Source organism: Tamandua tetradactyla, chromosome 5 (genome assembly GCF_023851605.1).
Source record: "Tamandua tetradactyla isolate mTamTet1 chromosome 5, mTamTet1.pri, whole genome shotgun sequence".
NCBI lineage: Eukaryota > Metazoa > Chordata > Mammalia > Pilosa > Myrmecophagidae > Tamandua > Tamandua tetradactyla.
Genome location: NC_135331.1, coordinates 25,434,506 through 25,459,653, shown reverse-complemented (window position 1 = coordinate 25,459,653; position 25,148 = coordinate 25,434,506). Strand labels below are relative to the sequence as shown.

At 62.5% G+C, this 25,148-nt stretch overlaps 1 protein-coding gene and 1 long non-coding RNA gene across 13 annotated transcripts; one reads left to right on the top strand and one right to left on the bottom strand.

Annotated features, from left to right (window-relative positions):
* Positions 1-369: 369 nt before the first annotated feature.
* Positions 370-25,148, bottom strand: LOC143683814 (glutathione hydrolase 1 proenzyme-like). 11 transcript variants are annotated; one of them, XM_077160191.1, is made up of 14 exons: positions 25,017-25,148; positions 10,342-10,502; positions 9,737-9,926; positions 9,177-9,307; positions 8,943-9,029; positions 7,004-7,196; positions 6,661-6,818; positions 5,439-5,588; positions 5,213-5,349; positions 2,836-3,045; positions 2,004-2,131; positions 1,766-1,878; positions 1,555-1,668; positions 370-1,417 (listed from the first exon to the last, which is right to left on the bottom strand). In XM_077160191.1, the coding sequence occupies exons 3-14, from the start codon at positions 9,895-9,897 to the stop codon at positions 693-695; spliced, it is 2,307 nt and encodes a 768-aa protein (XP_077016306.1). In that variant the 5' UTR covers positions 9,898-9,926; positions 10,342-10,502; positions 25,017-25,148; the 3' UTR covers positions 370-692. The 11 variants fall into 11 exon arrangements, with proteins under 11 accessions (XP_077016306.1, XP_077016300.1, XP_077016301.1 ...); XM_077160185.1 differs by having other exon boundaries at positions 10,342-10,483; XM_077160186.1 differs by lacking the exon at positions 25,017-25,148 and adding an exon at positions 20,111-20,162 and having other exon boundaries at positions 10,342-10,483.
* Positions 13,438-22,177, top strand: LOC143683816 (uncharacterized). Of its 2 annotated transcripts, XR_013175670.1 has the most exons (5): positions 13,438-13,734; positions 14,149-14,406; positions 15,739-15,889; positions 16,730-16,845; positions 21,381-22,177. It is a non-coding gene; the product is annotated as an uncharacterized LOC143683816 (long non-coding RNA). The 2 variants fall into 2 exon arrangements; XR_013175669.1 differs by lacking the exon at positions 21,381-22,177 and having other exon boundaries at positions 16,730-20,489.

Genomic DNA, 25,148 nt, shown 5'->3' with positions numbered 1-25,148 from the left:
AGGTCCACACCCACGGCTGCCTCGTGGGAGGCCCCACTTCAGCACCCCCCCATACCCCACTCAGTGACATTGCTCAACCGAGGGCTTAAATGCATTCCTGGGTGGGGGCCAGCCCACCCACCCGCTACACACCCCAGGGTCTGACGCAGGGACAGGGTACAGCAGGCAGGAACATCCCCCAGGAGGCCGGGGGACAAGCACTGGACATCACCCTGGACCTAGCCAGGGAGTCAGAGTGGGAAGGGGCAGCGGGAAGGAAGGGATAGGTCAGTGACTTGTGGGGGAAGCCCTGGCCTGAGTCCTGGGGGTGGGGGTGGGGGCTGGGGAACTGGGGTGCAGCCTGCCAGCAGGTTGCACCCAGACATCTCCCTGTGGGTGCTTTGTTACAAAATGAACGCCCAGACCTGGCTCATCTGGGCCTGTCGCCTTCCCCTGTGCCCCCCACCACCAGCTGGCACTCACAGCTTTGGGGTGGGATCCGGCTATCAGGCTCTGAACCCCTCTCTCCCACCTGCCTCCACTGACCTTTACCAGCTCCTCTTCTGCCAACAGTTGAGGACATGAGCCAGGGCATGCCACGTGGGACAACTGCGTGTCAAATAGGAGTTCACAGACCCCGAGGGCAGGACTGCAGGGGGCAGGACGCTATGTCCTCAAGTTCCCTTCCAGACCCACCCTCTCTGGGCCACATTTCAAGCCCTGACCCTCGGGGACCAGGGGACTTCTTCCAGCTCGCCCAGCCCAGAGAAGGGGGTGTCCTTCGGGAACCCAAACACAGGCTTGAGTTTCACTCTGGGATCAGGCTTGGAAAGCTCCCCGGAGTGGATCTGCTCAGCCCTGTTGCCTCCTAACCCCATATCAGCTTCACCCCGCGGGGTCCTCGGTAGGAGGGGACCCGGGACACCCAGCCTCCCGACAGGCCTGAGGACTCGGTGCCGGGTTCCCAGCATCTGCCGCCCGTCCCTCCCCACCTCCCCTTCCCTCCCCTCCCTCAGCCCCGTCCTTAGCCGGGGCCGGAACGCCCTCTGGCGGCTGCAGGAGGAAGTGGCCCGCTCGGGACGAGGACCCGGGGCAACGGACTTATTTTCCATCCTTGCCCTGCCGGACGGCCGCAATCGGTGCACGAGGTCGCAGGGCCCCAAGGTCCGGGTGGGAGATGAGCAGGGGGCCAAACCTGGCCCGAGCCCGTTTATTGCTGTTGAGCTGCCCCCAAGGTCGGTGACCCCGTCCTTCCCGGAGAGTCCCGCCCGGGCCCCGAAGGCCCCAGCGGTCAGTAGCCCGCGGGCTCCCCGCCTTTCCTGGAGTCCGAGGCAGCCGCCCAACCCCCGTCCGTGCGCACGATGGCCTGGACCACAGCAATGTAGGTGGGCGTGACCTCCGTGTGGTGGTGTCGGCGCTCCAGGGCTGCAGCCACCGCCTGGGGGGAGGGGGAGGGGAGGCGTCAGCGGGGCCCAAGTCCCCAGGCAGAAGCCCCGGACCCCTCCCCGTCCAGGGGCTATGGCTTGGGGGGGTGGGGGGTTGCCCTCCCCAATCCCCACTGTGACCCGCCCCCACCGGGTCCACGTGCTTCTCCAGCGTGGTGGTGTTGGGCAGGAGCTGGTTGTGCAGCCGCGGCTCCTCCACCGCCCGCTTCACGTCGTAGCCGAACCACAGGTTGTGGATGATGGCCTGGGGTGGGGAGGATGGGGAGGGATGGGGTCAGCGCGGCCCCGGGGCGCCGTGGGGGGTGGGGCTGTGACAGATGGGGAAGGGGAGGGACGCCTACCAGCGCGGTGGCCGTGGTGATCTGGGTGCCCCCCGAGGCTCCCACTACCATGCGGACACGGCCATCGGGGCCCACGATGATGCTCGGACACATGGACGACAGCGGCTGCTTGCCTGCAGCCGGCGGGCGGAGGGCAAAAGGCAGAGGGTAGAGGACACACGGGTCAGCGGACCTGCCCGGGTCCCGGCATCCCCTCCCCCTCCCCCTGGTGCCCCACAGACCTCCCCAACCCCCCTACCTGGCTTGATGAAGTTGGCCGGGGAGGGGGGCACCCCAAACTGGTTGGTGATGTTGGGGGAGCTGAAGTCGTCCATCTCGTCGTTGAACAGGATGCCGCTGACTCTGGAGCGGACCTTGGCGCCGAAGCTTCGGAAAAGCCCGGGCAGACAGCGTCAGAAAAGGCCGCCAGGCCCCGCCCTTCGGCTCCAGAAAAAAAAGATCCACAAACCCCAGTCTTGGCTTCCCCTCGCGCCAGGCCCCGACCATACCAGCTCAAAAAAAAAAAAAAGAGCCACAAATACCAAAGTCTTGGTTTCCCACCCTGCCAGGACCCGCCCACACCCCACCCCACCCACGCCGGGTCCCGCCCATACCAGGCCCCACCCACCTCGGCTCCAAAAAAAGTTTTAAAAATCAAGCCACAAACACCAAGGTCTTCCCTTTCGATCATTCCAGGCCCCGCCCACACCAGCCCTGCCCGCGCCAGGCCCCGCCCACTTGGGGAGCTCCGAAACCAGAGAACCACGAACACCCGAGTCTGGGTTCCCACCATGGCAGGCCCCGCCCACACCAGCCCTGCCCGCGCCAGGCCCCGCCCACTTGGGGAGCTCCGAATCCAGAGAACCACGAACACCCGAGTCTGGGTTCCCACCATGGCAGGCCCCGCCCACACCGGGCCCCGCCCATGCCGGCTCCAAAAAAAAACAAAAGACCAGCCACAAACACCCGGGTCTTGGTTTCCCACCGTGGCCTGGGGTGACAGCGCCCCGTTCTGGGAGGGCAGGAGCCCCCGCCCCCCGCCCCCTCCCAGCCCAATCCCCAGGCCCGCCATTTCCCTTCGCCGCCCCTACTAGAGGTTGATGGTGCTGGTGGCCGACACAGCGCTGCCGTCCTCGGCCACCACGGACAGGTGGGCTGTGCCCCCGTCGTCGGGCACGTAGAACTCGGGCTCGTAGTAGGCGGCCGCGTGGGTGGTGTCGTCGGAGATGCGGGATCGCAGCTGCGCAGCGAAGAACTCGGAGGTCATGTTGTGGACCACCTGCGGGGACCCCGGAGCCGGCCTGAGGGGGCGGGGAGGGCGCGGGGGGGGGGGGGGGCAGGGTAGGGGTGGGCGCGCCCTCCACCTTCCCGGGCTCCCCTGAATCCTGGGGACGTGCCGGGGCTCCTCCCGCAGTCCTCAGTCTGCCCAGGCCCCATCATCTCTGTGACTCTCTGGCCACTCGATGTCCATCAGTCCATCGCCAAATCCCTGAACCCTGGCTACCCTTCACTCCTGGGGATGCATGCCTACAAATCCTGCTGACTGCAACCCATGCTGGCAAAGTTTTGTGGAGCTCCTGCTGCAGGCCACACTCTGGAGGGGTCAGCAGGGAACAGTGCAGGTCCCTGCCCTCTGAGAGCTCACCCTCCCACAGGGAAACCAACACCAGGTGGATGGGCTGGGAAGAAAACCCAGGCAGGGTTAAGGCGACAGAGGGGGATGGAGTGGTCAGGGAGGGGTTCTCGGAGGAGGTGGCATCTGCAAGCAGATCTGAATGCTAAGTGCAAAGGCCCTGGGGCAGCCTGTGAGTGATGGGCAGGCAGAGAATGGGGCTAAAGGGAGAGGAGGTTGGAGTTGCAGAGAGGCCCATCTTCTAGGGCCTTGCAGAGTCAGAGCAATGGATGGGGCGGGGAGGTCCAGAAGATTTTGGCCTGGAGTGGTGGGTAAGCAGGGAGGCAAACACTCAAGGGCCAGTGAGTGGTGGGGGGTGGTCCGGAGCTTGATTTTGGACCCATGACATGTGCTGCCCAGTGGACTCCAGGAAAAATGTCTCGGGTAGGTGGCTGAAGCCACATGTGTGGAGTTAGAATACAGGGTGGCAGCTGGGAGATAAGTGGGGAGGTCTGGGCATTCAGGGTGGCAGGGGCTCTTTAAAACCATGAGCCTGGGTGAGGTCCCCCAGGGTGGCAGGGAAGGCGGAGAAGAGGGGAGGAGATGACAGCAAACCCGCCTGGAGGAGAGACCAGAGAAGGGGATCCTAGAGACCCAGCAGAGGAAATGTCTCCAGCAGGTTTCAGCAGCACCCCACGGATTTACAGCCTAATGCAAGGGGTGGGGGGGAAACATGTTGAGCCCAAATTTACTGGAAGGCAAAAAAAGAGAGAGAGGGAGAAATACAGGCTGTAGGGGGGAGGTTCTACAAGATAAGAGGTCTGGACTTAAAAAAAAAAAAACAGCCAAGGGACCTTCTCCAAGTTAAGCACATTGCAATGGGCAAGACTTGCTGGATCTCGGATCTAAAATCCTTGGGGAGCCCTCAGGAAATGTCCGTGTGCCCCACGTCAGGTGCTGCACAAGGCCTTGCTCTAATGAGATTCTGGATGTGCATCGCAGCTCCAGGGCTTAGAAAGTCTTCTCTGGCCTGGGTAGGTGGGTGGACTCCCCAAAATGAGGCTGAGATTCCAGAACCTTCTTTGGTGCACCGCAAAAGAAATTCTGTGCGTTTCTAACCTGGAGTGTGAGCTCTGCGCTTCCGCTTAAAGGGTTCAACAATGCATGGAAGGATAAAGAGATGGGTGACTGTGGGTGAAGAGGATGGGGCTGTTGGTTTACATTTTCTTTTAAAAAAAAATAATTTTGTGTAGGGGTGAAAATTTGCAAAAGGAGAAGCAGAGGAAAGGAGGAGGGTGTGGCGAGCCTTGTGAGATGGTGCTGAGAAGGGGAAACTGAGGCTGGAGGTGGGGATCTGGCAGTGTGTGTGGGGGGGAAGTAGAGGGTGGCAGGTGGAGTGAGGAAGGGAGGGGACTTGACAGGAGAAGGTTCCAGAAGGGATGGAGATGAGGGAGTTGGGGGCAAGGAAAGGGACAGGGTCAGATAATCTCAAAGGGGAGCAGGGGGTCTCCCCGGGAGAATGATGGACCACAAAGGGGAAATGACCCTGCAAACAGCAGAGAGGAGGAGCACTGTAGAAGAAGTACTCTACATCAACCAGAGGAGGGGGGTATGGGAATTTTCTTCTGGCAGCTTCTATCCAGCAGCTCCAGGAGACAAGAAGCCAAGGCAGTGGCTGGCTGGAGCTGGCTGGGGCTGGGGGGGCGGGGGGGCCTACGCATTACACGGACAGAGGAGGGGACACGAAACGGTCCCCAGGACCAGGAAGGGTGGAGGGGCAGCTGGACCATCTGGGAGTGGGGTGGGGGTGGGGCGTGCATCTGGGTGGCCCGGCCCTCCCCCACCCCTTACCTTACCTCGGTCACATTGACAAACTTGGGGTCCCCAAGCAGGGTCCTCTTGGCATAGGCGAAGCGGAAGGCCTCGACGATGCGGTGGTAGGTCAAGCCCTTCTGCTCGGGGGTCTCCACGCTGGCCCCGGAGAAGTTGTAGCCTGGCAGGGCGGGGAGGTGGGGGGAGGGAGGGGGAGCTCAGTGGGCGCCGGGGTCCCCGGGAGGGGCGCGGGGCGGCGGGGGTGCTCACCCTTGAGGATGTTGAGGGTCAGGGCTAGCACGGGGCCACTGAGCGGGGCGCTGGGCACGTACAGCACCGAGTCCCCCAGGCGGACGCTCAGCGGGCTCTCCACCAGCTCAGCGCGGTAGCTGTCCAGGTCCTGGGCTGTCAGGATCCCCCCTGCGACGGGGCGGGCAGCGTGGGTGCTCGGTGTGTGTGTGTGTGTGCGCGTGTGTGCGCACCCCGTGTGTGTGTGGGGGGGACCAGCTGCACCTTCGGGGTACCCGGCTAAGCCATGGGGGGTGGGGGGGTGGAGCTCAGCTACCCCATCGAGGGGGGGCACGGGACTGCACCCTGGGTGGAGGGGAGACCTGCGGCCCCGTGGGGGTGAGGGGCTGCACTTCCTGGTACCTGGCTATGCCATGGGGGCGGGGGGCACCCTGGGGGGAAACCTGCTGGACCATCGAGGGGACAGGGCTGCCCCGTGGTGGGTGGTGGTGGTACAGGGACGGCGCCATTTGGGGACCTGGCTGCACCCTGGGGGTGGGGTAAGATGGGCTGTGGCACGGGGTGGGGGTGGGGGTGGGCGGGGTTGCACCTTGGGGAAACCTGGCTATGCCTGGGGGGTGAGGCCGCACCATGGGTGGGGAAGGAGCAGGGCAGCGCCATCCGGGGCCTGGCTGCACCCTGGGACTGGGGCTTCCCTTGGGGGGGGCAGAATTGCACCCTCGGGGGCCCTATCTGGCTGCATTTCCCCACTAGCTCGCCCATCCCTGCCAAACTCTCTCTAAGCTCTCCCCCACCCGCAGCCCCTTACCCCATGGCCCACCTCCCTCTGTCCTCCCCACCTGCCCCGCTGGCCTCTGGGTCTGCCTGTTCCCCTCTGCAGCCACAGCTCTTCTCTAAATGGAAAGCATCTGCTTCCATCCCCCCCACCACCCCCACCCCACCCATGCACCCTGGCCAGTCCCTTCCTCCTGTGCCTAAAGGGTGGGTCAGGGGGTGGGAGATCCTGCTACTCAAAGCCCTGATGTGGGACCCAGCAGCCCCTCCGACCCTCTCACCCTGGGACCCTCCTCCCCCTCCCCACGCCGTGACCAGGATTCCTCTGTCCACCTCATCAGCAGCTCAGGGGCCACCTCTTCCAGGAAGTCCTCCAGGATCCTCAGTCTGAGCTTGAGTGGTGCCTGCCTCCACCCGCACTTCCCCACCCCACCCCCTGGGGGTGGGGACCCTCATGTCACCCACTCACCGGCCTCCTGGATGTCCCTGACAATCTGGGCCGTGAGGCTGCCGTTGTAGAAAGCCTGGGCGCCCTCGCGTGCCAGTGTCTCGTAGGTGTCGGCCAGCCGGGGCAGGGTCACCATCTCTCCTTCCCGCAGCACCCTCCCGTCCCGGCAGAACACCTCGCTGGGATACAGGGTGCTGAGGTGAGGCACGGGCGCGGGAGGGGTAGGGGATGCTGTGGACTCGGTGCCCCCACCCCCTACCAGTACCAGTACCAGCACCCCAGGGAGACAGAGGCAAGGACACGCCCCTGCCGTCCAATCTGTCCCCACCCGTGACCCAGGCCCCACCCCTGTACCCACTCCCACCAGAGCGCGGGCAGCCGCTCCACCGTCTCCCGGCTTCTCTCCAGGGCGCCTGCCAAGCCCTTGCCCACGGGGAAGCCGTCCCGGGCCAGCCGGATGCTGGGCTCGAAGAGTCGGGCCCAAGGCAGTTGTCCGTGTCGCTGGTGTGCCAGCTCATAGCCCCGGAGCTCGCCGGGCACGGCCACCGCCAGCCCCCCTGTGGCAGGGGAGGGACATGGTGGGTGGCCGGGGGCTGGGGGAGAGGGGGCAGCGCGGATGCCCAGGCACACCCCACCCCCACCCACCCTCACCCCCACCCCTATCCCGGAGCTGTGAGCTCATCCCTGGGTGTGCAGGGAAGACACGGGGGACAGTGCGGTCCCTGGCTCAAGCCACAGGGTTCCCCAGGGCCGAGCCAACCCTGCCGCAGGGCTCCCGTTCCCTCGCTTCCACCGCCTGAGCCCCCATCTCTGCCCTGTCCCCTCTCTGGGCCTCAGTTTCCCCATCTGACTCTAAGAGGGTTTGCCTCCCCGCTCAGACATTTGCTTTCGCTGGAAACAGAGCCACCCCCACCACTCACCCCCATCCCCACCCAGGTCCCAACTCCCTGCTGGGCGCCCCCTCTGCCCCGCCCCGCCCATTATCCACCCCCTGCCCATAAAGGGTGCAGTCATGGCCCTACCCCTACCCCCACCACCAGGCTTCCACCCTTGAGATGACGGGGTAGGGGGTACATTTCAGCTCCACAATCGCCCCTTCCCCACCATTACCACCATCACCCTGAAGTGGGCACAAGGTTCTGGAAGGCACACATAGTCCCTTCCACATTTACACAGTCCTTTCCTGACCACAGGGTGGCCAATCAGGGACCCCATCCACTGCCTGCTGCCAGCCCGTGTCCCTTCTCAGGCTCATTGGTCCTGCTATATCACACCTGACCCTTTATCCTCCCCTCCCCCTCCCCCGGCCATGCCCTCCCTGTGCCACCCACCGGGGCAGGACGCCCACCTGCCTGTCCTACCCACCCCTAGGCACCCCCCAGCCATCTAGGCTGGCTCTCTTGGCGATTTCCTTCTGGCTCCTTCTATGCGGCTGACACCTCCTGACATGTCCCCCTGGTGTGCACCGTTTCCCTGAAGGCCAAACCCAAACATCGCACCTGCCGTCTCAAAATCTTTGGGTCTCCATAAAAAAAGGGCATCTCAAACATAAGCATCCAAGAACAAACTCCTGATAGCCCACCCCAAACCCGCCCCGTCCTGCAGGTGCAAAGAGCCTGGGGTCACCCGGCACTCATCTTGCAACCACTGCACACCTCAGCCGCCTGCAGATCCTGCAAAGGGAGGCAGTGTGGACCCCCCCACCCCCACCTGCGTCGTGCCCCTGGACGATTGCAGGCAGCTGCGGACAAGTTCCCCCCACTGGCACCCCCCCCCCCGCTCCTTTTGCCCTGCCCTTTCTCCCCTCCACCTTCTTATCCCCCAATCCTACTGTTCCCCATTGAGGGATGCCTCCCCAGGGAGATTAAGCACCTTTGGGCTGGGGGAGAAAAGGCAGCACCCCACAAGTGGACAGATGAGTGGAGAATGAATTATCTGGGGTGCCCATTAAAATTGCTGATTCCCAGGGTTCAGATGGCCTGGGTTCGATCCTAGCTGTGTGACCCCAGGCGATGTGCATGACCTCTCTGGGCCTCGGCAGCCCCACCTGTAACATGGGGATCAACCCAGCGACCCCCACCCTACTGTAAAGTTGCAGGGAGGGTGCAAGGGGTTAACTGGTGAAAGGAGGAGCAGGCTCTAGCGTGTATGAGTGTTTAGAACAGCAATGTTTCGCCAAGTCCACAGGGACCCCAGATAGAAGTAACAGAAGCTGCTGCCATGGTAAGGTGGCCTTGACCCTCTGTTACAGCCAGGCTCAATGGAGAAGGGGGCTTGAGGGCCCCCACGCCTGCACCCCTCACCTTCCTGCGACTGTTCTGAGCTGTTGAACATGACAGCAGAGGCATGTCCGGGGGCCACCTCGCGCGCGTTGATGATCTCGGCTTTTCCTGGGGGGGCAGGAGGAGAAAGCAGGTGGGACCTCCCCCTCCTCACACCACCCCTCCCCTGCAGGAGCCTGGGGGCCCACCCAGCCATGCCTCAACCCCAGCCCCCTGCCCCTTGCCTGCGTGCCCGTCCCTCCCACAGGCACTCACTTGTGGTGCTGTTGTAGATGGTGAGAAACAGGCCCCCCCCGATGCCCATGCTGTGGGCATTCATGAGCCCGACACACAGCAGTGCTGCGATGGCCGCGTCCACCGCCGAGCCGCCATCCCTCAGGGCGTCCCTGCACAGGTGGGAGAAGCTCAGGCTGCCCCCCTGCCCCCCCCACGCACACCCTGCTTCTATTCCCTCCTTTTTCGCGCGAGCGAGCCTAAGGGCCAGGTGCCATTGGAGAAGCAATTGCAAACGGGTGGTTTTGTTTTTTTGATTCATGGCCCTGTCGCCATTTACGTCGAAGTGACAGCCAAGTTTCTCCAAAAAAGAAAAAATGGGGGCCCCAAGCACCTGTTTCTCAGGTTCGATGCCCCCTTCTCCTCTAATACCAGAGGCCCTGAGAGCGTTCGGGAAGGACAAGCAGCTCTGAGCACGAGACACCCTGTTTGCAGATGGGGAAACTGAGTCTCCGAGGACCAAGGGGTCTGACCCAGCTCAGCTGTCCTCCCTGGCCCCCTGCCTGGCGCCCCCTCCCCCTCCCGCCCCCCACCCCACTTACCTCCCAATCTCTGAGCAGCGCTTGGCGTCGGCGGCGACGGCTGCTCTGGGGAACACATGGTCTGGCCCCAGGGACGATGGGGACAGCCAGAGGCAGAGGGCAATGACGAGCAGCACCAGGACAGCGGCCAGCAGGCCCAGTGCCACGAACCGCTTCTTCATTGTCCAGCAGGCCCGGCCTTGGGCATGTCCTGAGCCCCCACCCCACACCCATCCCCCACCGGGCACAGCTGAAGTCCAGGCCACAGACACGCGGCCCTGAGTGTTCCTCCCGCCTCCCAGCATGCCCCCTCCTCACCCCACTCCACCTCCATTCTGTTCCAGAAGCTTCTGGCTCCCTGCTCATCCCTGGGACCCCGACAGTAGAGGCTCCCCCCTCCTGCACCTCAGCTGCTGGAGGGACCATGGCTGGGGATGGCCTTAGCTGGACTCACTACATCCCATATTCCAACCAGAAGCCCAGAACTACTCGGGGTTCCCCCCGGGGGGGACCACAGGGAACATGGGGGTCCCCGCCCATTGCACCCTCAGCAGGTAGGGGTGGGGGCACAGCAGGCCGTCTCCCACCTGCAGTGAGCAGACAGGGTACCACAATGCAGGACTTACCTTCTGTTGTGGATGGGAGCCCCAAGCTTCACCCGAGCAGGTGGCCACGGAGAGTGGGGGGCTTTAGCTGAAACAGCTAGAAATAACTGGGGGTCCCCTCAGGCCACCAGCAGCTCACCCTCCAGACAGGTGCTTCGTGCTCCTGGAAATCGAGTGGGGACCTATAAAGCAGGCCCCATCCACCTCTCACCCTCCATCCAGGTGTGAGAGGGGACAGGGACAATGCACCAGTGCCGGATGTAGTGACAAAGCGGGGAGAGGCCCTGGATGCACGCTGGGAGGTGGGGGGGGGGGGTGGTCCGAGGTGGTAGGGACCTTGGGCAGGCCGCTTGCCATCTGCCCAGGATGGGGGAAGATGGCAGCCCCTGGCTCGGCAGTATCATGAAGATTCCATGGGTGAGAACATGCAAAGCACCTGGCACTCCGGAAGCAACTCCTGAGTGTTGGCAGCCACTGTGGCCACAGGAGGTGCCCTGTGGAAGGCCTGGGTGGGGGCAGCCGAGGGAGACCCCTCCAGCTCTTGCTCACTCTTCAGCTTCCCCATCACCCTCCCTTCCAGCCTAGGCAGGGGAGCAGAGCAGTGAGTCTTGGGTCCCCTCGGTGGTGGCAGCAGGCACAGGGGTGTGAGCCCAATGGGGAGGGAGAGGGCATCAGAGAAACCGAGTCCCTGCCCCAACACCCGAGAAAGATATTCCAGACCCAGTGACAGGTGTGCCTATTTGAAGCTATTATGTACCCCAGAAAAGCCATGTATACCCCTGATCCAATCTTGTGGGGGCAGCTGTTCCTTTTAATCCTGATGCTATATAAAAAGGTGGAAACCCTTTTGATTAGATTATCTCCACGAAGATATGTGGCATGCCCAGTTGTGGTATGGCCTTTGGGTTAAATGGAGATGTGACTCCGCCCACTCAGGGTGGGTCTTGATTAGTTTACTGGAGTCCTTTCAAAGGGAGACATGTTGGAGAAAGCTCAGATGCAGATATTGGAGAACAGTTGCTTCAGAGTTGACAGAGACACAGACATTTGGAGAGGCAGCGCCGAGCAGACGTCACCATGTGCCTTCCTGTGAGATTTTAACAAGCTAGAGCCCAGAGTTATGTTCCAGAGGAGCTAAGTGAGGGCCCACAAGTGGTTAGAGAGGAAACCACTGGCATCAGAAGCTGGAAGCAATGGAACAGGAAAAGGACCAGCAGATGCCAGCCATGTGCCTTCCCACGTGACTGTCATCAGCCTTCCTTGAATCAAGGTGTCTGTTCCTGGATGCCTTAGTTTGGACATTTTTATGGCCTTAGAAATGTAAATGTGCAACTTAATAAATTCCCTTTTTAAAAGCCGTTGCATTTCTGGTCTATTGCATTCTGGCAGCATTTAGCAAACTAATATGGCAAGGCAGCCCTGTCCTGGGCTCTGAGATGGCATGCCCCCCTCCACCTCCCTTGCGGAGGGGGAAGCCAAGCCCCAGGGTGTGGGGCCTGGCAGGCATCTTGCAGCAAGACCACTACCCCAAGTCCCCCCCGAGATGCCCAGCAGCCTGTGACCCCTGTGGTGGCGACTCAGCTGGAATCCAGGTGCCACGAGTTCTCCCTGAGCCCTGCCCTCCCTCACACTCACCCTCCCCCAGGCCGGCACAGCCCCTATACACACAGCAGCGTGGGTCCTGGGGTGCTGGGGGTGGGGCTGGGTCAGGGTGCAGGGTGCCGAAGGAGGCAGCCTGTCTGCGGAGGCCCTGAGCATCCATTCCAGATCCAGAAATTTCCCATCACACATGGTCAGGGCTGTCACGGGGGCCCCTCTACCACATCAGGGCAGCCCACCTGGCCAGGGCCCCCAGGGGGCGTCCTCTCTTTCCTCCAAGCCATAATAACCTCTTGAGGCTCATGCCTCAGCCTCCCAATCCATCCATCTGTCTGTTCATTCATCCATCCAGCAGCCCAGGTGGGCTCCTTGAGGGGCAGGAGGCACCCCAGCCACCCAGCGAGGCTCAGTGCATCAGGGAGCATGGGGTGGGGGGCTGGTGGGTGGGGGTTGCGGGGTGCCCCCGAGCCCTGCCCCTCCCAACCCCAGGCACTGCAGCCGTGGGGATGGGCCAGCTTGGCCTCCTGCAGGCAAATGTCTCCAACCCTGCGGAAGACACCCTGCTGGGGTGGGGCCTATGTTTCCGTTCCCATTTGCCCTCCCCCCATCCGAATTCTCAAAGACTCACTGGAAAAAAACAAACAAAAAGTTCAAACCCAGAGGACGTGGTTCCCACTCACATCGGCGTCACAGGGGAAACTGAGGCCTGGGAAGGCTTGGAGCTGGGGGTCAGGGCAGTGCTTGGCTTCGAACCTGGGCTGCCTTCCTTGGGGGCATCCTGGTGGGGTGGGGTGGGGGGCACCTCCCAACTGGGGTTGGGATGGGGGAGGACGCCCATGTGCTCACCCAGTCCCTTCCAGCACCCCCGCGGGGCAGCTGAAGGCACCAGGGGAGGCCAGTCCTTCAGGAAAGGGACGCCGGGGCTGATGTCAGGGCGGGCGGGGGTAGTGTCCCAGCCTGTCCCCAGGTGATTAAAGTTCGCCCAGCCAGGGACAGGCCCTGAGGGGGTGGGGGTGGGGGAGTTTCCCCACTTGCAAATTAATTTCCCTCCAAAGGGTGCATGCCCACTGGCCAGCTCCCCCCCACCCCCTAGCTCCTCCCCTCCGAGGGTCAGACATGGGGTCCCCTCCCTGGTTCCCGAGGTGCAGGAGAAGACACAGGGAGGGAGGTCTGATCCCACTTGCAATCGGATGGCCACCGGTTCCACCTCCCGTCCGGGAGCAGTCGCACCCAGAGCCCCAGAGAAGTGACCGAACTGTCCAGGGAGAGTGCTCAGGCCCCGCCCCTCTGCACTTGTCCCAGCCAGCTCAGCCCCAGGGGACTTTGGACACTGCTTCTCCCAACCCCCCACCCCTTGGCCTCTATCTCTAAGGACAAGGGTCAGCCAGTTTCTGAGTCACAGTTCCCCCACTCCCCACTGTCCCCTGGCTGGCTGCTGCCTGGGCTGCCCGAGAGCCACCCCCACCCCCACCGCCCCCCACCCAGCCCTGCTGTCCCACACCCACCCCGGGATGGGGGTGCTGCAACTGAGCCCGGCCCCTTGATGTGCCTCCCTCTGCCAGCAGTTCACCAGGAAGAGGGAGCCAAGGACCTGCCCCGAGGGCTGGATGCCACCCAGGGACACCAGGGTACTTGGCCCTGCCCGGGTGGCTACCTTGCAGAGCGGTCAGCTGGGAGGGGTCTGCAGTGGAGAGCTACAGGTCCCTGTCCCCAGCCCCAGCTGGCCCCGGACAGCCTGAGACACGAAAGGATAAGTGGCAGCAGGAGGATACGGAGAAAGAATTAATGGTCAGAGGGCCACCCAGCTCTCAACAGGTGACCCCCAGCAGGAAAAACCCTGGGACAAGTTGGGGGACAGCAGCTGCTGGGGCATAGATGAAACCTGGCAGCAGCTGCAGGTTCCAGGACCAAAGGAGGCCCTGAGTTAAGGAAAGTGGGTCACACCCTGTCCCCTACCAGTCCCCCCATCCCTTTATGCAGAGAGGGGCCTGGGAGGAGGTGGGCTTGGGGAAAGCAATGTCACCTGAGGCTGCAGGGGCCAGGTTGGGGGGGTGGTCTCCCCCGGGCTTCACAACTCCTGTCCTGGGCCACGTAAGGTAGTGAGTTCCCTGTCACTGGCACTGTGCAAGCCTTCCCACCCAGAACTGCCGACTCTGCCAGTTAGCATAATCCACGCCCTCCACACACACCCCTCCACACCCGCAAGCTGACACAGGCTGAGTCCAGCAGGTTCCCTGGACCCGGAAAGAGGGGTGCACGAGGAAGAGGGAGAGACAAGAGCCACCAGCCCGGACAGTCTGTTAATCCTGCAGCCCAGCTGGACGGCTGTGTCACCCAGGTGTCACCACAACGTCAGAGCCGCCGGGGTGAAAATGGGGCATGGGCACAGGCCTAGCCTCAACCCCCTTTCATGGAGAGGAAACTGAGGCAGACGCAGAAGTGACTCGTCCGAGGTCAGCTGGCACCACCAGGCACAGGGGGGCACAGGTGAGCCCCGAAACTGCTCCCCCGCCACCAGCCCACAGTTTGGGGTCATTTGTCAGCAGCTGCCACACACCCATGGATGGGAAGCTTACCGCTGCCCAGACCAGGTGTGGTATCTGTCACTCTCGCTGCCCACCTGGGTGGCATCGGGCTGAGAATTAGAAAACGATGCACTGCCGGGAAACAGTCACATATGCCCCCTGGAGTTGGGCAAGGACCCCTTGCACAACCGGCCCTGCCCCACCGCACCTGGAACCCACTGCCCTCCTAGGCCCCATTGCTGCTTCCGCTCTGCTCCAGAGTCATTTCCCGCACCAGGCCTGGGTGGCCCCAAGCTGCTTCCCCCACTCACTCTAAATTCCAAGGACCCCCACTTCCCAGGAGCCCAGAGGCTTCTTCAAAGGCAGCTTCAGAGAAGTCAGGTGCCCTGCCCTGGCCCTCCCCACCCACCCCCACCCACCCCCACCCACCCCCACCCAAGGCAGGGCGAGCCAGAGAACCTGAGCAGCTCTTGCAAACCCACTGCCCAGGTGAACAGAGAGTCCCCAGCCCAGACCTGACCAGATGGGGGGCAGGGGAGGAGCGTTAGGCTCTGCCTACCACACATGCGCTCCCCCAGGAGGCCCCCCCACGTCCCCCTGCCCCTCCTCCCCCAAGTGCAGCTCACTCCCATTGCACAGAGCACTGGCAGGCAGGGCCTGGAGCTTCCTCCATCCGGACTGCAGGGTCCAGCAGCTCAGAGAGGGTGAGCGATGCTTCGGGGTCACACAGCACTGTCAGGGGTGGGGGGCTGGGGTGGGATGGCTCACCTGGCTCCGAGGCAGATGTCTTACTACCTTCCAGGTCCGAATTGAGAGGCCCCAGCTGTGGCCACAGCTTCTCCCCACCCCCACCCCTCCTTCCTCTCTGCCGCCTGGGGGAGGGGGCAGCTTTAAAGGTACAGGAATCACTTCAGGTAGGAAGAGGTGCTGCCCCCCAGTCCTGCCCTAGGACAGCTCAGAACCTCTCCAAGCTCCGTAGGGCCCCAAACCCTGGTTCTGAGGGTTCTGGTGAGCTGAATGGGGCTGTGCTTCACGTGAAGGCAAAGGCCAGTCCAAAGGTTTCCTTGGAGAAGGTAGTGAGCTCCCCGTCAGTGGAGGGATCCAAGACCCCACCAGGCCAGAAGAGTCTTGTCCCCACCTGTTCTGGCCCAATGGCTGGGGTGGGGAGACCCCACAGGGCTGGCCAAGACCCCCCAAACCTTCAGTTTACTAGGTCCCCAGATGGCCTGAAACCAGCCATCATTCATTCATTCATTCATTCATTCATTTCCTCATCAAATCCTGGCTCTTCCAGATTCTTCTCTTGGGGAGCCCCCAGCCTGCTTGGAGATGGGTCAGCTTGGTCAGCAAAGGGTCCTGATGGGGGTACTTGGGCATCCGCTGGAGTTCAGACCTGGGAAGGCCAGGACAATGTCTCCGGACTTTTGAGAGTCCTGGGGAGGCAGGTGAGTTATGTCACCAGTCTGGGTCACCCATTAACCCTGGCTCACTCATTAAGACCCGGTCCCAGGCGCCGTGGGGAGAGGGGAGTGGGGGTGGGGGCGTGGGGTGCCAGCCAGGCTGGAACTCCCTGTGTCCCTGTGCTCTGAGGTGCATTCCCAGGCCGGCTGGCCCCTCAACCCCAGCCACTGTGAGCCCCACCTATCCCTGAGCTTTCCCTCTCCCAACCCTTCTTGGGGCTGACACCGTGGGGCCCTGGCCGGACAGGAGGCACAAGGGCTTTTCCAGGAAGCGGGGGCGGGGCAGGGGGTGGGGGCGGTTCAGCGCTGCTTTCCCAGGCTCCTGCTGCCCTCCTGGGCCAGACAGGCTCGGAGCTGCCCCTGTCTTCAGTCCTGGGAAAACAAAGCCCCCATGAAGCCAGAAGGGTGCTCCTGGCACAGGAACCCACTGTCTGGGAGGGGAAGGGGCTTGCCCATGACACTGATGAGGCTGTGCAAACCACTTCCTGCGAGGGCCTCTCATTGCAAACTTCCACCAGGGCTTGCTGCTGGGTCCAGACACCAGCTGTCCCTCAGCCCCAGGAACTGCCAGGCAAGCCTCATGGCCAAGGCAAAGGCCATGATGGACAGGGACGCACCGTCCCGGAGGCATGCAGCCAGAGCTTAAGCAGCACGGGGCCCACCCCATTAAGCAGCTCTGGGTGCCGGGAATTCTGACACCAGCCACGACATTTTGTGTCCCCTGGTGCATGACTCCCGGGAGTGGCACTGAGCAGTCCCCTGCTAAACTGGTTAAAATGAAACAACCTTGGAGCCTAAGCACTGTAGTATCTCGATCCGCTTTAGGGTTGCAGAACCTCGAGGGTTTGGTTCTTCTCGCTGGCCCTAGCAAGATCACCTCACATACTTGCCCCGACGGGGAGCTCACTATCTTTCAAAACGGCGAGTCCATTTATAAGATGGTAAGTTCTTCCTGAGGCTGAGCCCTGACCTGCCTTCTCGGGACACCTCCTGCGGCTCACCTCAGGCTCCGGCTCCGTGCGTGGGAGGTGGGTGAGCCCAAGCCCGGCTGCAGACACAGGCAGAGCCGCTGCAACCCCACAGCTGGCCCCAGCACCCCGTTTGATGTGAGGATGGAGGCTGGCGTGGGGCCAAGTGAGTGGGCTTTGGGAGCTGCCTGCGCGTTAAGTGGACCTGGCTGCCTCTGGGGGCGGGGAGGACCCGCCTGGCACCTCATGGCCCCAAACCTGGCTCCTGCCCGCGGAGGTCAGGGAGGGGGGAAGGGCGGGCAGAGTAGTTAGGCGCAGGGTCCCCGGAGCCCCTGATCCAAATCCCACCCCAGCCATTGACGCATGAGAACCAGGGAAGGGTCCCATCTGGAAAGGAGAAGATAATCAGAACCACCGAGCTGAGCGCTCACTACCTCTGAGGCCTCGCCTGATCTGGAGCAGAGGTCCCGAGAACCCCATCCCGGTGGTTGGACGCTGGGCTCCCACTCACCCTGTCCTCCCTGCCCGGGGCACCCTGCACAGGTGGTACTTATCACCTGGTAATTATCCTGGGTGTCTGGATGCTGGGCGGGGTGGGATGGGGGGTGGGGGAGCCTGTCCACACCCCAGGGCCTGGCCTGGCCTCTGGGATCCCCACACCCTAACCCATCTGCATTCCCAGGCTCACCTGTCCACTCTCACCCTCACTGACCCAACCTGGGGCCAAGCGGACCCCAACACCTCTGCATTGCCCCCTGCTGAGTCCACCCACCCAGGCTTCCAGGACCCATCAGTGCTGGGTTCAGTTACTGACAAGTATGGACCCCAGCCAGAGTCAATGCGCCCCAACTGAGTGCTCTCTCCACACTCCCCCACCCCCACCCCGGATCTGCTGGCCACACCTGATCCCATCTCCCACCCACCCAGGGGTCACTCCTCACCTGCAGACTCCCCCTCGCAGGTTCCCCAGCCCCTTGCCCGTGTGTCCACTCCAATTCCAGGCCGAGAGCTCAAGCACGCAAAGCCGAGCGAGCGGGTCCCTCCACTACTGGAAAACCCTTCAAAGGCCCCCCTTGGCCTGCCGCGGGGTAAATTCCAGCCTCCCACTTTGCCCGTCTCACAGGTGCCCGCCCCTGCCCTGTGCTCCAGCCACCCAGGGAGGGTGCCCGCTGATCCCGCCCTGACTCTGTGAAGCTTCCTTCAGTCCCCACCTCCAGGCCAGCCCCTCCCCAGGCCCTTCTTGGCCCTCCTAGGCAGGGTCCTTCAGCGGCTACCCCAGTGTTCGGGTGACCCCATCGCGACCCCCTGCTGCCGGGTGGCTGGACAGTGCCTAGAAGGTGCATTTATAAAAATGGAATTCCTTAAAAGGTGCATTTATAAAAATGGCTCACCCAAGTCCAACACGTGGTTTGCCGGGCTCTCCTCTCCTTGGGTCTCTAATCCTACCCAGACAGGCATTTTAGGTTCCTCATTTTGCAGATGAGGAAACTGAGGTTTGCAGAGGCTACCACCTTGCCTGTGTGGTACCTCCAATAAGTGGCAGGTCCAGGGGATTTGAACCCAGCTCCTGTGCCCGTACCTGTAACCCCCGTGCCCCTAGGCCTTCTAGGGGAAGGCTGGCAACCTGTCCCTGTTAGCTTGAGCACCCCGGGAAGCTTTGCCACCATAGAGCACCCCATCTGCTTCCTTTCTCCTAGTGAATATTCCAAAACCACTGGTGTCCTTCTTTGCAGTAGCAGCCAGGAAGCTCAGTGGTACTATCAGCCCTGGGCTGGCCTCCCTTCTTCTGGGCTTGAACTTTCCAAATGGTGGGGTAGAGAAGGGGCCCAAAGGTCAGCAGGTCGAGCTCCAGCCTGCACCCCATCCACTGGGACATTGTGGATCCCTGTCTCTCCAGCCGGGCAGCCCCACGGGTGGCCGCGGACCCTGGGAGCCAGAGGTGAAGCTGTCGCCGCTACTTGGCTCCCAGCAGGCTCCACTTGCAGTCCAGGGTGCCTCCAGTAGGGCTGGGGTCTGACTTTGTCCCCTGCACCCCGCTCCTAGCCCTGGCTCCCCAGCCTTCCACCTCACTGGCACCCCAAGAGCTGTGGGGCAGTGCCCTATGGGACCTGGTATGAGTCCCCGAAACTCCACGTCAGCCCTGGGGTGGGGGCGGGGGTTGAGAGGACAACATCACAGTCCGCCACTCCCAGGGGGTCTCCATAAACATGTCTCTGCTGCCAGGAAGAGGAGCCAGCAGCCATCAGTTAAATACACATGGAGGCCAATGGGATGGAGTGAGCCACATACATCCACAAGGAGCACCTCTGTCTCAGGGGGCTCCGAGGCCCAAATCAGGTTAGCTGAGAACAGTCTTAAACCTAGGCAGCCCTGTTCCTCCCCCACGCCACAGCCAGCAGAGGGGACCCCACCTAGGGACTGGGGCCCAGACGCCACCCTCCCTCTTTTCTTGGAAAAAGATCCTCCCGGAATCCTCCCAGTAAAAGGGCCCCAGAGGGAGGAGAGAGTGAAGGGGGTCTAGTTCTCTGCCTTCCAAAGGACCATGAGCTCTGGGCAGCCCCCTCCCCGCCAGGCCACTGTCCAGGCTGCCCCCTCCGTGACTTCCGGGCCCGGTCCTTCCCCCTCCCCTGGGCTCCCCCTCCTTACCCCTCTCTTCACAGCTTTTGGAAGCAGACAACCAGGAACCTGGGAACCATCCCAGGTCTGGCTCCAGCCTTGAGGGCTCTGAGGTGGGGGGTGGGGGGGCGGGTTGGGGGGAGCCTACCAGGCCAAGGGCTCTGGGCAGGGAGTCCGAGCCTTGGTCTGTGGGAGGGGGGACGGCAGGCCAGCGGGCGTGCAGATTTGCCAGGGAGGAAAGCCGCAGTGCCAAGGTGGCTCCAGGACAATGCCAGCCTGGAAGGCGGGCAGCTGAATTCCAGCTGGCAGAAGCCAACAAGGAAGGGGGCCCAGGAGAAAGCAGGCGACAGGGCTTGGGGGTCAGCTTGGTGGCCAGGGACTGAGACTGTGGGACTCAAGTCCCTGAGCCTACAGAGCAGCCCTGGGAGTAGGAGTAGGGGGTGGTGAGAGGGGAACATCGCAGCTCTCCACCCCCAGGGGGTCTCCATAAACACTCCTCTGCTGCCAGGAGGAAGGGCCAGTAGCCATCAGTTAAATACTGATATTTAACCCCCACCCCCCACAAACTCTGGGTGGGCAAAGCTTCACCCAAAGGTAGGACCCAGACCCTGTCCTCACTCACCATGTGCCCTCAGATGCCACACACACACCCCCGCCCACTCCATGTCTGCGTCATCCTCCACCTGCCCGCCCACCCAGGTGGCACATCCTTGCCTGGTGGCACATCCTGCTTGCCTATGGGAGTTTGGGGAGCTGGAGCCCAATGTGCAAATGACCCCCTTCCCAGAGGATGTGAGAAGTCCACAAGGCTGGAGTACAGTTGGGGAATGAGGGCCCAGGCTGCCCGGGGAGGGGGCTGCTCCCTCAGCTGGGTGGGTCTGTGGCTCAGGTTGGTGCCTGGGGGTCGGGGGAGGGGAGAAGGCGGGCCGGCCGCCTGTTGCCACCTCTTCCTCCGTGGGAGTCCTCGCCCCCAGACCCTCCCCCGGGAATCGGCCCTTCCCAGGGAACCGCCCCCCTCCTCCACCGCAGCCCCGCCCCCGCCCGGGGCCTCCCGCTGTGCGCACCCCGCCCCCACCCCCACCATCCAAGAGGCGGGGGAGAGGGGGGCGGACCTCACGGCCGCGTTGGCGCCCATCGGGGTGCGGCTGTGTCCTGGGGGGGCGGGGGCGGGGGCAGCGCGCCCTCCCGCCCGCCCGGGTGCTGGTTCGGCAGATCCGTCCACGCTCGGCGAGGGGCAGCCCGGGCGCTCCAGGCAGCTGCGGGGCCTCCTGGGCTACGCGAGAGGAGGTGGAGGGGCCGGTTCGGGGGGGGGGGGAGGGGGGGTGGGGTGGGTAGTGAGGGACGGGGCAGGGGGGCGGTTTGGAGCGGCCACCCCTGCGCGGGGGAGGCTGAGAGTTGCACAAGCAGGGCACGGGGTGGGGTGGGGTGGGGGGGCTCGTCTGGAGGAGGTGGCCCCCGGGGTGCTGCTGTGTGGGTGGAGTGGGGGCTGGGTCTGGGGGGTGGGTGTGTGGAAGAGGAGGGAGCCCAGAGCTCAGAATGAGGTTCTGGCAAGAGGGGTGACAAGGTGGGAGGACTGTGTTGCTTGAGGGAGGGGGTGGCAATGGGGAGAGGGCAGTTGCCCCCTCCTCGGGGGTGGAGGCAGGCACGGGGTCCTGGAGACTAAAGCCTGGACCCTGGCAGGAGACAGCTCACGGAGAAATCAGGATCAGAGGGATGATGTTGCTTACTGAATCATTATGTAGTTATTCCTTTTTGCTTTCTGGTATAGCACAGTACACAGAGGGGAATTCCTGACATCTCTAAATTTTGCTGAAATGAGTGTAAAAGCCCTCATCTTGTGCCCATGTGGCTGTAAGAGCTGTCACGCCCTTTATCAGGTCATTTTCTCGTAGGGCAGAGGCCCTGATGCTAATGAAGTCAGCCATTGACTCGCTTCAGCCCAGGACATTTGTGGATTGTGTCAGCTAGACTCTGCTGCTGAAACTTTAAGTGTCCCCCTTCCTCTTGGGTCACGCCTTTAGGACTGCAGTGACAGCCCTGCCTCCCCTCCTTTCAGTTTACGGTCTCGTATTGAAATGATAATAACACTGTCTCCTTTTCTGCTTTGAATTTGCTATTTGAAATTACCTCCTCTCCCCTTGCTAAAATCCTTAAAAACCCTGAGCCTCCTAATCCCAAGGAGACAGATTTTGATCTGCTCTGCTCCTGTGTGCCTAGTAATAAACTCTTTCTCTCTTTCTGAAACTCCAGGGTCTCAGGAAGTGGTTATTGAGCTCATTGTGCAGAAGAATCCACAGCCTTTGTCTGGGAACACGGTTTTGCCCGCTCAGCCTCCCCGGCACAGCGTGCTCCATTTGGCTCCCAAGCCGCAGCTCATGCCCATTGGCACCCCAACGCCAGGCATCGATACAGAACCAATGCATCTGGCTTGGGGATTTGGGGGGCCACTAGGTACCCGAGTCCCACATCCCAAGACCCACGGTTTCTGGCCCCGGCTGTCCCACTGGGGAAGCCACTTTCCCGCTTGGCCCCTGCCACCACTCCCTGCCCCATCCTGGGAGCCGAAATCCACCTGTGCATGTCTCCGACCGTGGAAGGTGGATGATTAGAGATGGGGAAACTGAGGCTTAGGGAAACGTCCGGGAGCAAATGGGGGATGAGCCAGGGCCAGAGCCCCACCTCCAGCCCCCACCCCCACCCCAGCCCGACTCCTCCTGCAGCCCCGGTTTTCCTTTCCCTGTGCCTGCAGGTTGGAAGGGTGCAGCTGGCCCTTTAAGGGGAGGAAGCCGGACAGGCGGAAGCTGGCTGTGGGCTGGGGCCCTATCTCCCCCTCTGGGTCAGCCTGGGCTCACCAGCCACTCCTCCCCAGCTGGCATGTGCAGCTTCCACGGTGTTTTAAAAATGCAAACAGCACAGGAGCACAGAATGAGTCAGAACCTGCCCAGAGGCTCCCAATCTCTGTCTGGGATGGCACCTGGGTGCCCCCCACCCTCTCCTCCAAGAGGCTTGCCCTGTCCCGTAACCCACAGGCCCCTGTGGCTGGGCCCCCGGGGGACCCTGTCTGACATGTCACTTTCTGGCTTGGGGGGGGGTGCCCCACATGTGGGGTCTGGAGTCCCCTCCCAACTTGTCAATTCAGTTGATCCCATATTTGGAAATTCGTCGACTTGCTCAAGAGTACGTGTCACCCCATATCAACTGTGGGCACTTTCACGGTCATTCGCGGACGTGTGCAGGGAGGTGAGAAGTTTTGAGTCGTGCTCCCAGCTGAGTTTGCAGAAGGCCATGCTCTGACGTCTCGTTCTCCGTCTCAGATTGCGAACAGGTGTCTTTTCAGCACCACGTTTTTGCTTTTGTGTGTGTGTGTGTGATGTGGCTGTTTAAAACGGCCCCCAGGTGTAGTGCTGAAGTACGGTCCAGCATTCCTAAGCTCAGGAAGGCTGTGAAGTGCCTTATGCAGGAAATGGGTCTGCTGGATAAGCTTCAGGGTGGCTGTGGCTCTGTGCTAAGGGGTTGGCACCTATTTAATGCACCCCTTTACCTGCCCCCAGCACCCGAACGATGACGAAGCTTGCTCAAGTTTGCTTTGAGATGTTCTGAAGGTGATGAGACTTTCTAGATGGGGCGGAATAGGGTCAGAGCAGCCACTGAAAGGTTGATGAAGCAAAGAATTTTCTAGGAACCATCGGATGCAGATTTATGGGTGAAGCAATGGATGTTTAAACTGAAACATCCATAAACAAGATCATGTGTGCATGGTTGATGAGAGGTTATACCCAGCGGCTGGCAGGAACCTAACCCTGTGTTTCCCCCTTTGGGGCACTGGTTTGGCATTTGCCAATTCATTGATCACAAGGATATTTTAGAGCAAAACCGTGAGGGACGGCAGTCGACGGCCTGTTGTCTAAATGAGCCCAAGTTCGTCCAGCCCCCCTGGAGGCCTGTGGGAGAAGGAGAAGGCGGCCAAGCAATGAGGGCAGGAAGGCCAAGGACCCAAGCGAGGGCAGCAGGGCCTGTGCGAGGAGTGGTGCATGTAGCTGGTCCCAGAGGCTGGAGGCATAGTTTTGAGGGCCCCGGGTGGACAGGTGGAGAGCGTTGTCCCATACACACGACTTTTAGAACATTTCATCCCCAGCGAACGGGTGAAGGTCAAGCTCACGTGTGTGTTTTGCAGAGGCTGGACAGGAGGGGTAGGGGGTTTCCCAGGAGGAGGCTGGTCAGGTTAGCGGAGGGGACCCACTAGCTAAGCTGGGGGGGGGGGAGGGGGAGGCACCCTTCCTGGGAGGCTCCTGGGCCCCAGTGTCTGGGAAGTTGGGGTGTGGGTATGAGCTGGTGGGGGAGCTCAGGGGGAACCTCTGGACAACCACAGCACTCAGCGCTCACCGGAGAAGCAGGAGCCCCCAAAGACTCCCCGAGAGCAAGCCCACAAGCTCAGCTGGGGCGGGGTGTCCCAGCACCCTGCTGCAGGGAACAGGGTGTAAGGTCCTGGGACCCGCCATGCGTCTCCCCACCACCCTCTCCACCCACGGCTGCCCCTCTCATTGCTCCATGCAGCATCCTTTCCTGCAGGGAGACTCCAGCGAGCCTCAGGGAAGGAGCAGAGAGCGGGGCCTGGCCATGAGGGGCCCCTGGACCCGAGCCCTGGCTCTCATGACCCTCTCCTCACTGCCCTGAGGCCTGGGCCTCGAGGGGACCTCCTTGCCAAGACCCCACGCAGGAACACGGCCTTCCACACCCCGGCGGACCCCTGAATCCCTTTTCCTTGCTCATGAACTCGGCCCTAGAATGGCGAGCCCGGCAGGTAGTGTGTCCGCCAGGCTGGGGGCTGGGGGCCAGGGTCCCCCATCTGGCCTGCGGTCCCTGCTGCCCAGGCTGAGGAGCTGTCCCAAAATGTCACAGGTTGGCTTGTCCCCCTTTCTTGAGTGGCAGCCCTGGGGGGACCCAGCCCCCTGGCTGGGCAGAGAGGCCCCGTGGGGGACGCAGGGGGACAAGGCAGAGGGACTGACTGTGGGGGTCCAGCCTCCCAGACTCTCAGTGCCCCGTCCCCACCTCCCCAGCGCTGTCCGCACACCCTGGGGGGACGGGCTGTCAGCTGCTTCCACTGTAGCTTGGGGCCCCCCAAGGCCCGTCCTGGCTGGTACTGTCCTGGGACCTGCCACCTGCAAGCCTCTCCCAGGTGGCCTCCCCGCGCCACATGTGCACCCACTCTGCTGGGTCTGCCCCGGATATTGAGGGGCCCGGAGCTGGCAAACAGTCTCGGGGAGGCCCCCACAGGAAGCAAGGGGGCCCCCCACGACGGCCCCTCCTGCCCTGATGTCCCGCAGGGGGTCGCGTGGGGCACGTGCAAGCTCTGCGCCAGCTCTGGGGACCCCGGAGCCCTGCCAGAGCCAAGTCTCCACGAGGACCCCGGTGCCAGGTGGCAGGGAGTGCAAAAGAGCCCCCCTCCACCCTCCACCCCCCACCCCCAGGCCCTGTCACCCCTGACCAGCCCCTCAGCCTGGAGCGGGAGAGGAAGGCGATATGCTGACCTGGGTCTCTCCATTTCGTGGGGACGCGCCACCAGGGACCAGGTCCTGGTCCTGCCTCCCCCGCACAGTGGGTCCCCCCGGGGACTGCCGAGGTGGCCAGGCAGCCAGCTGATGGCCTGAGATGCTGGCTCC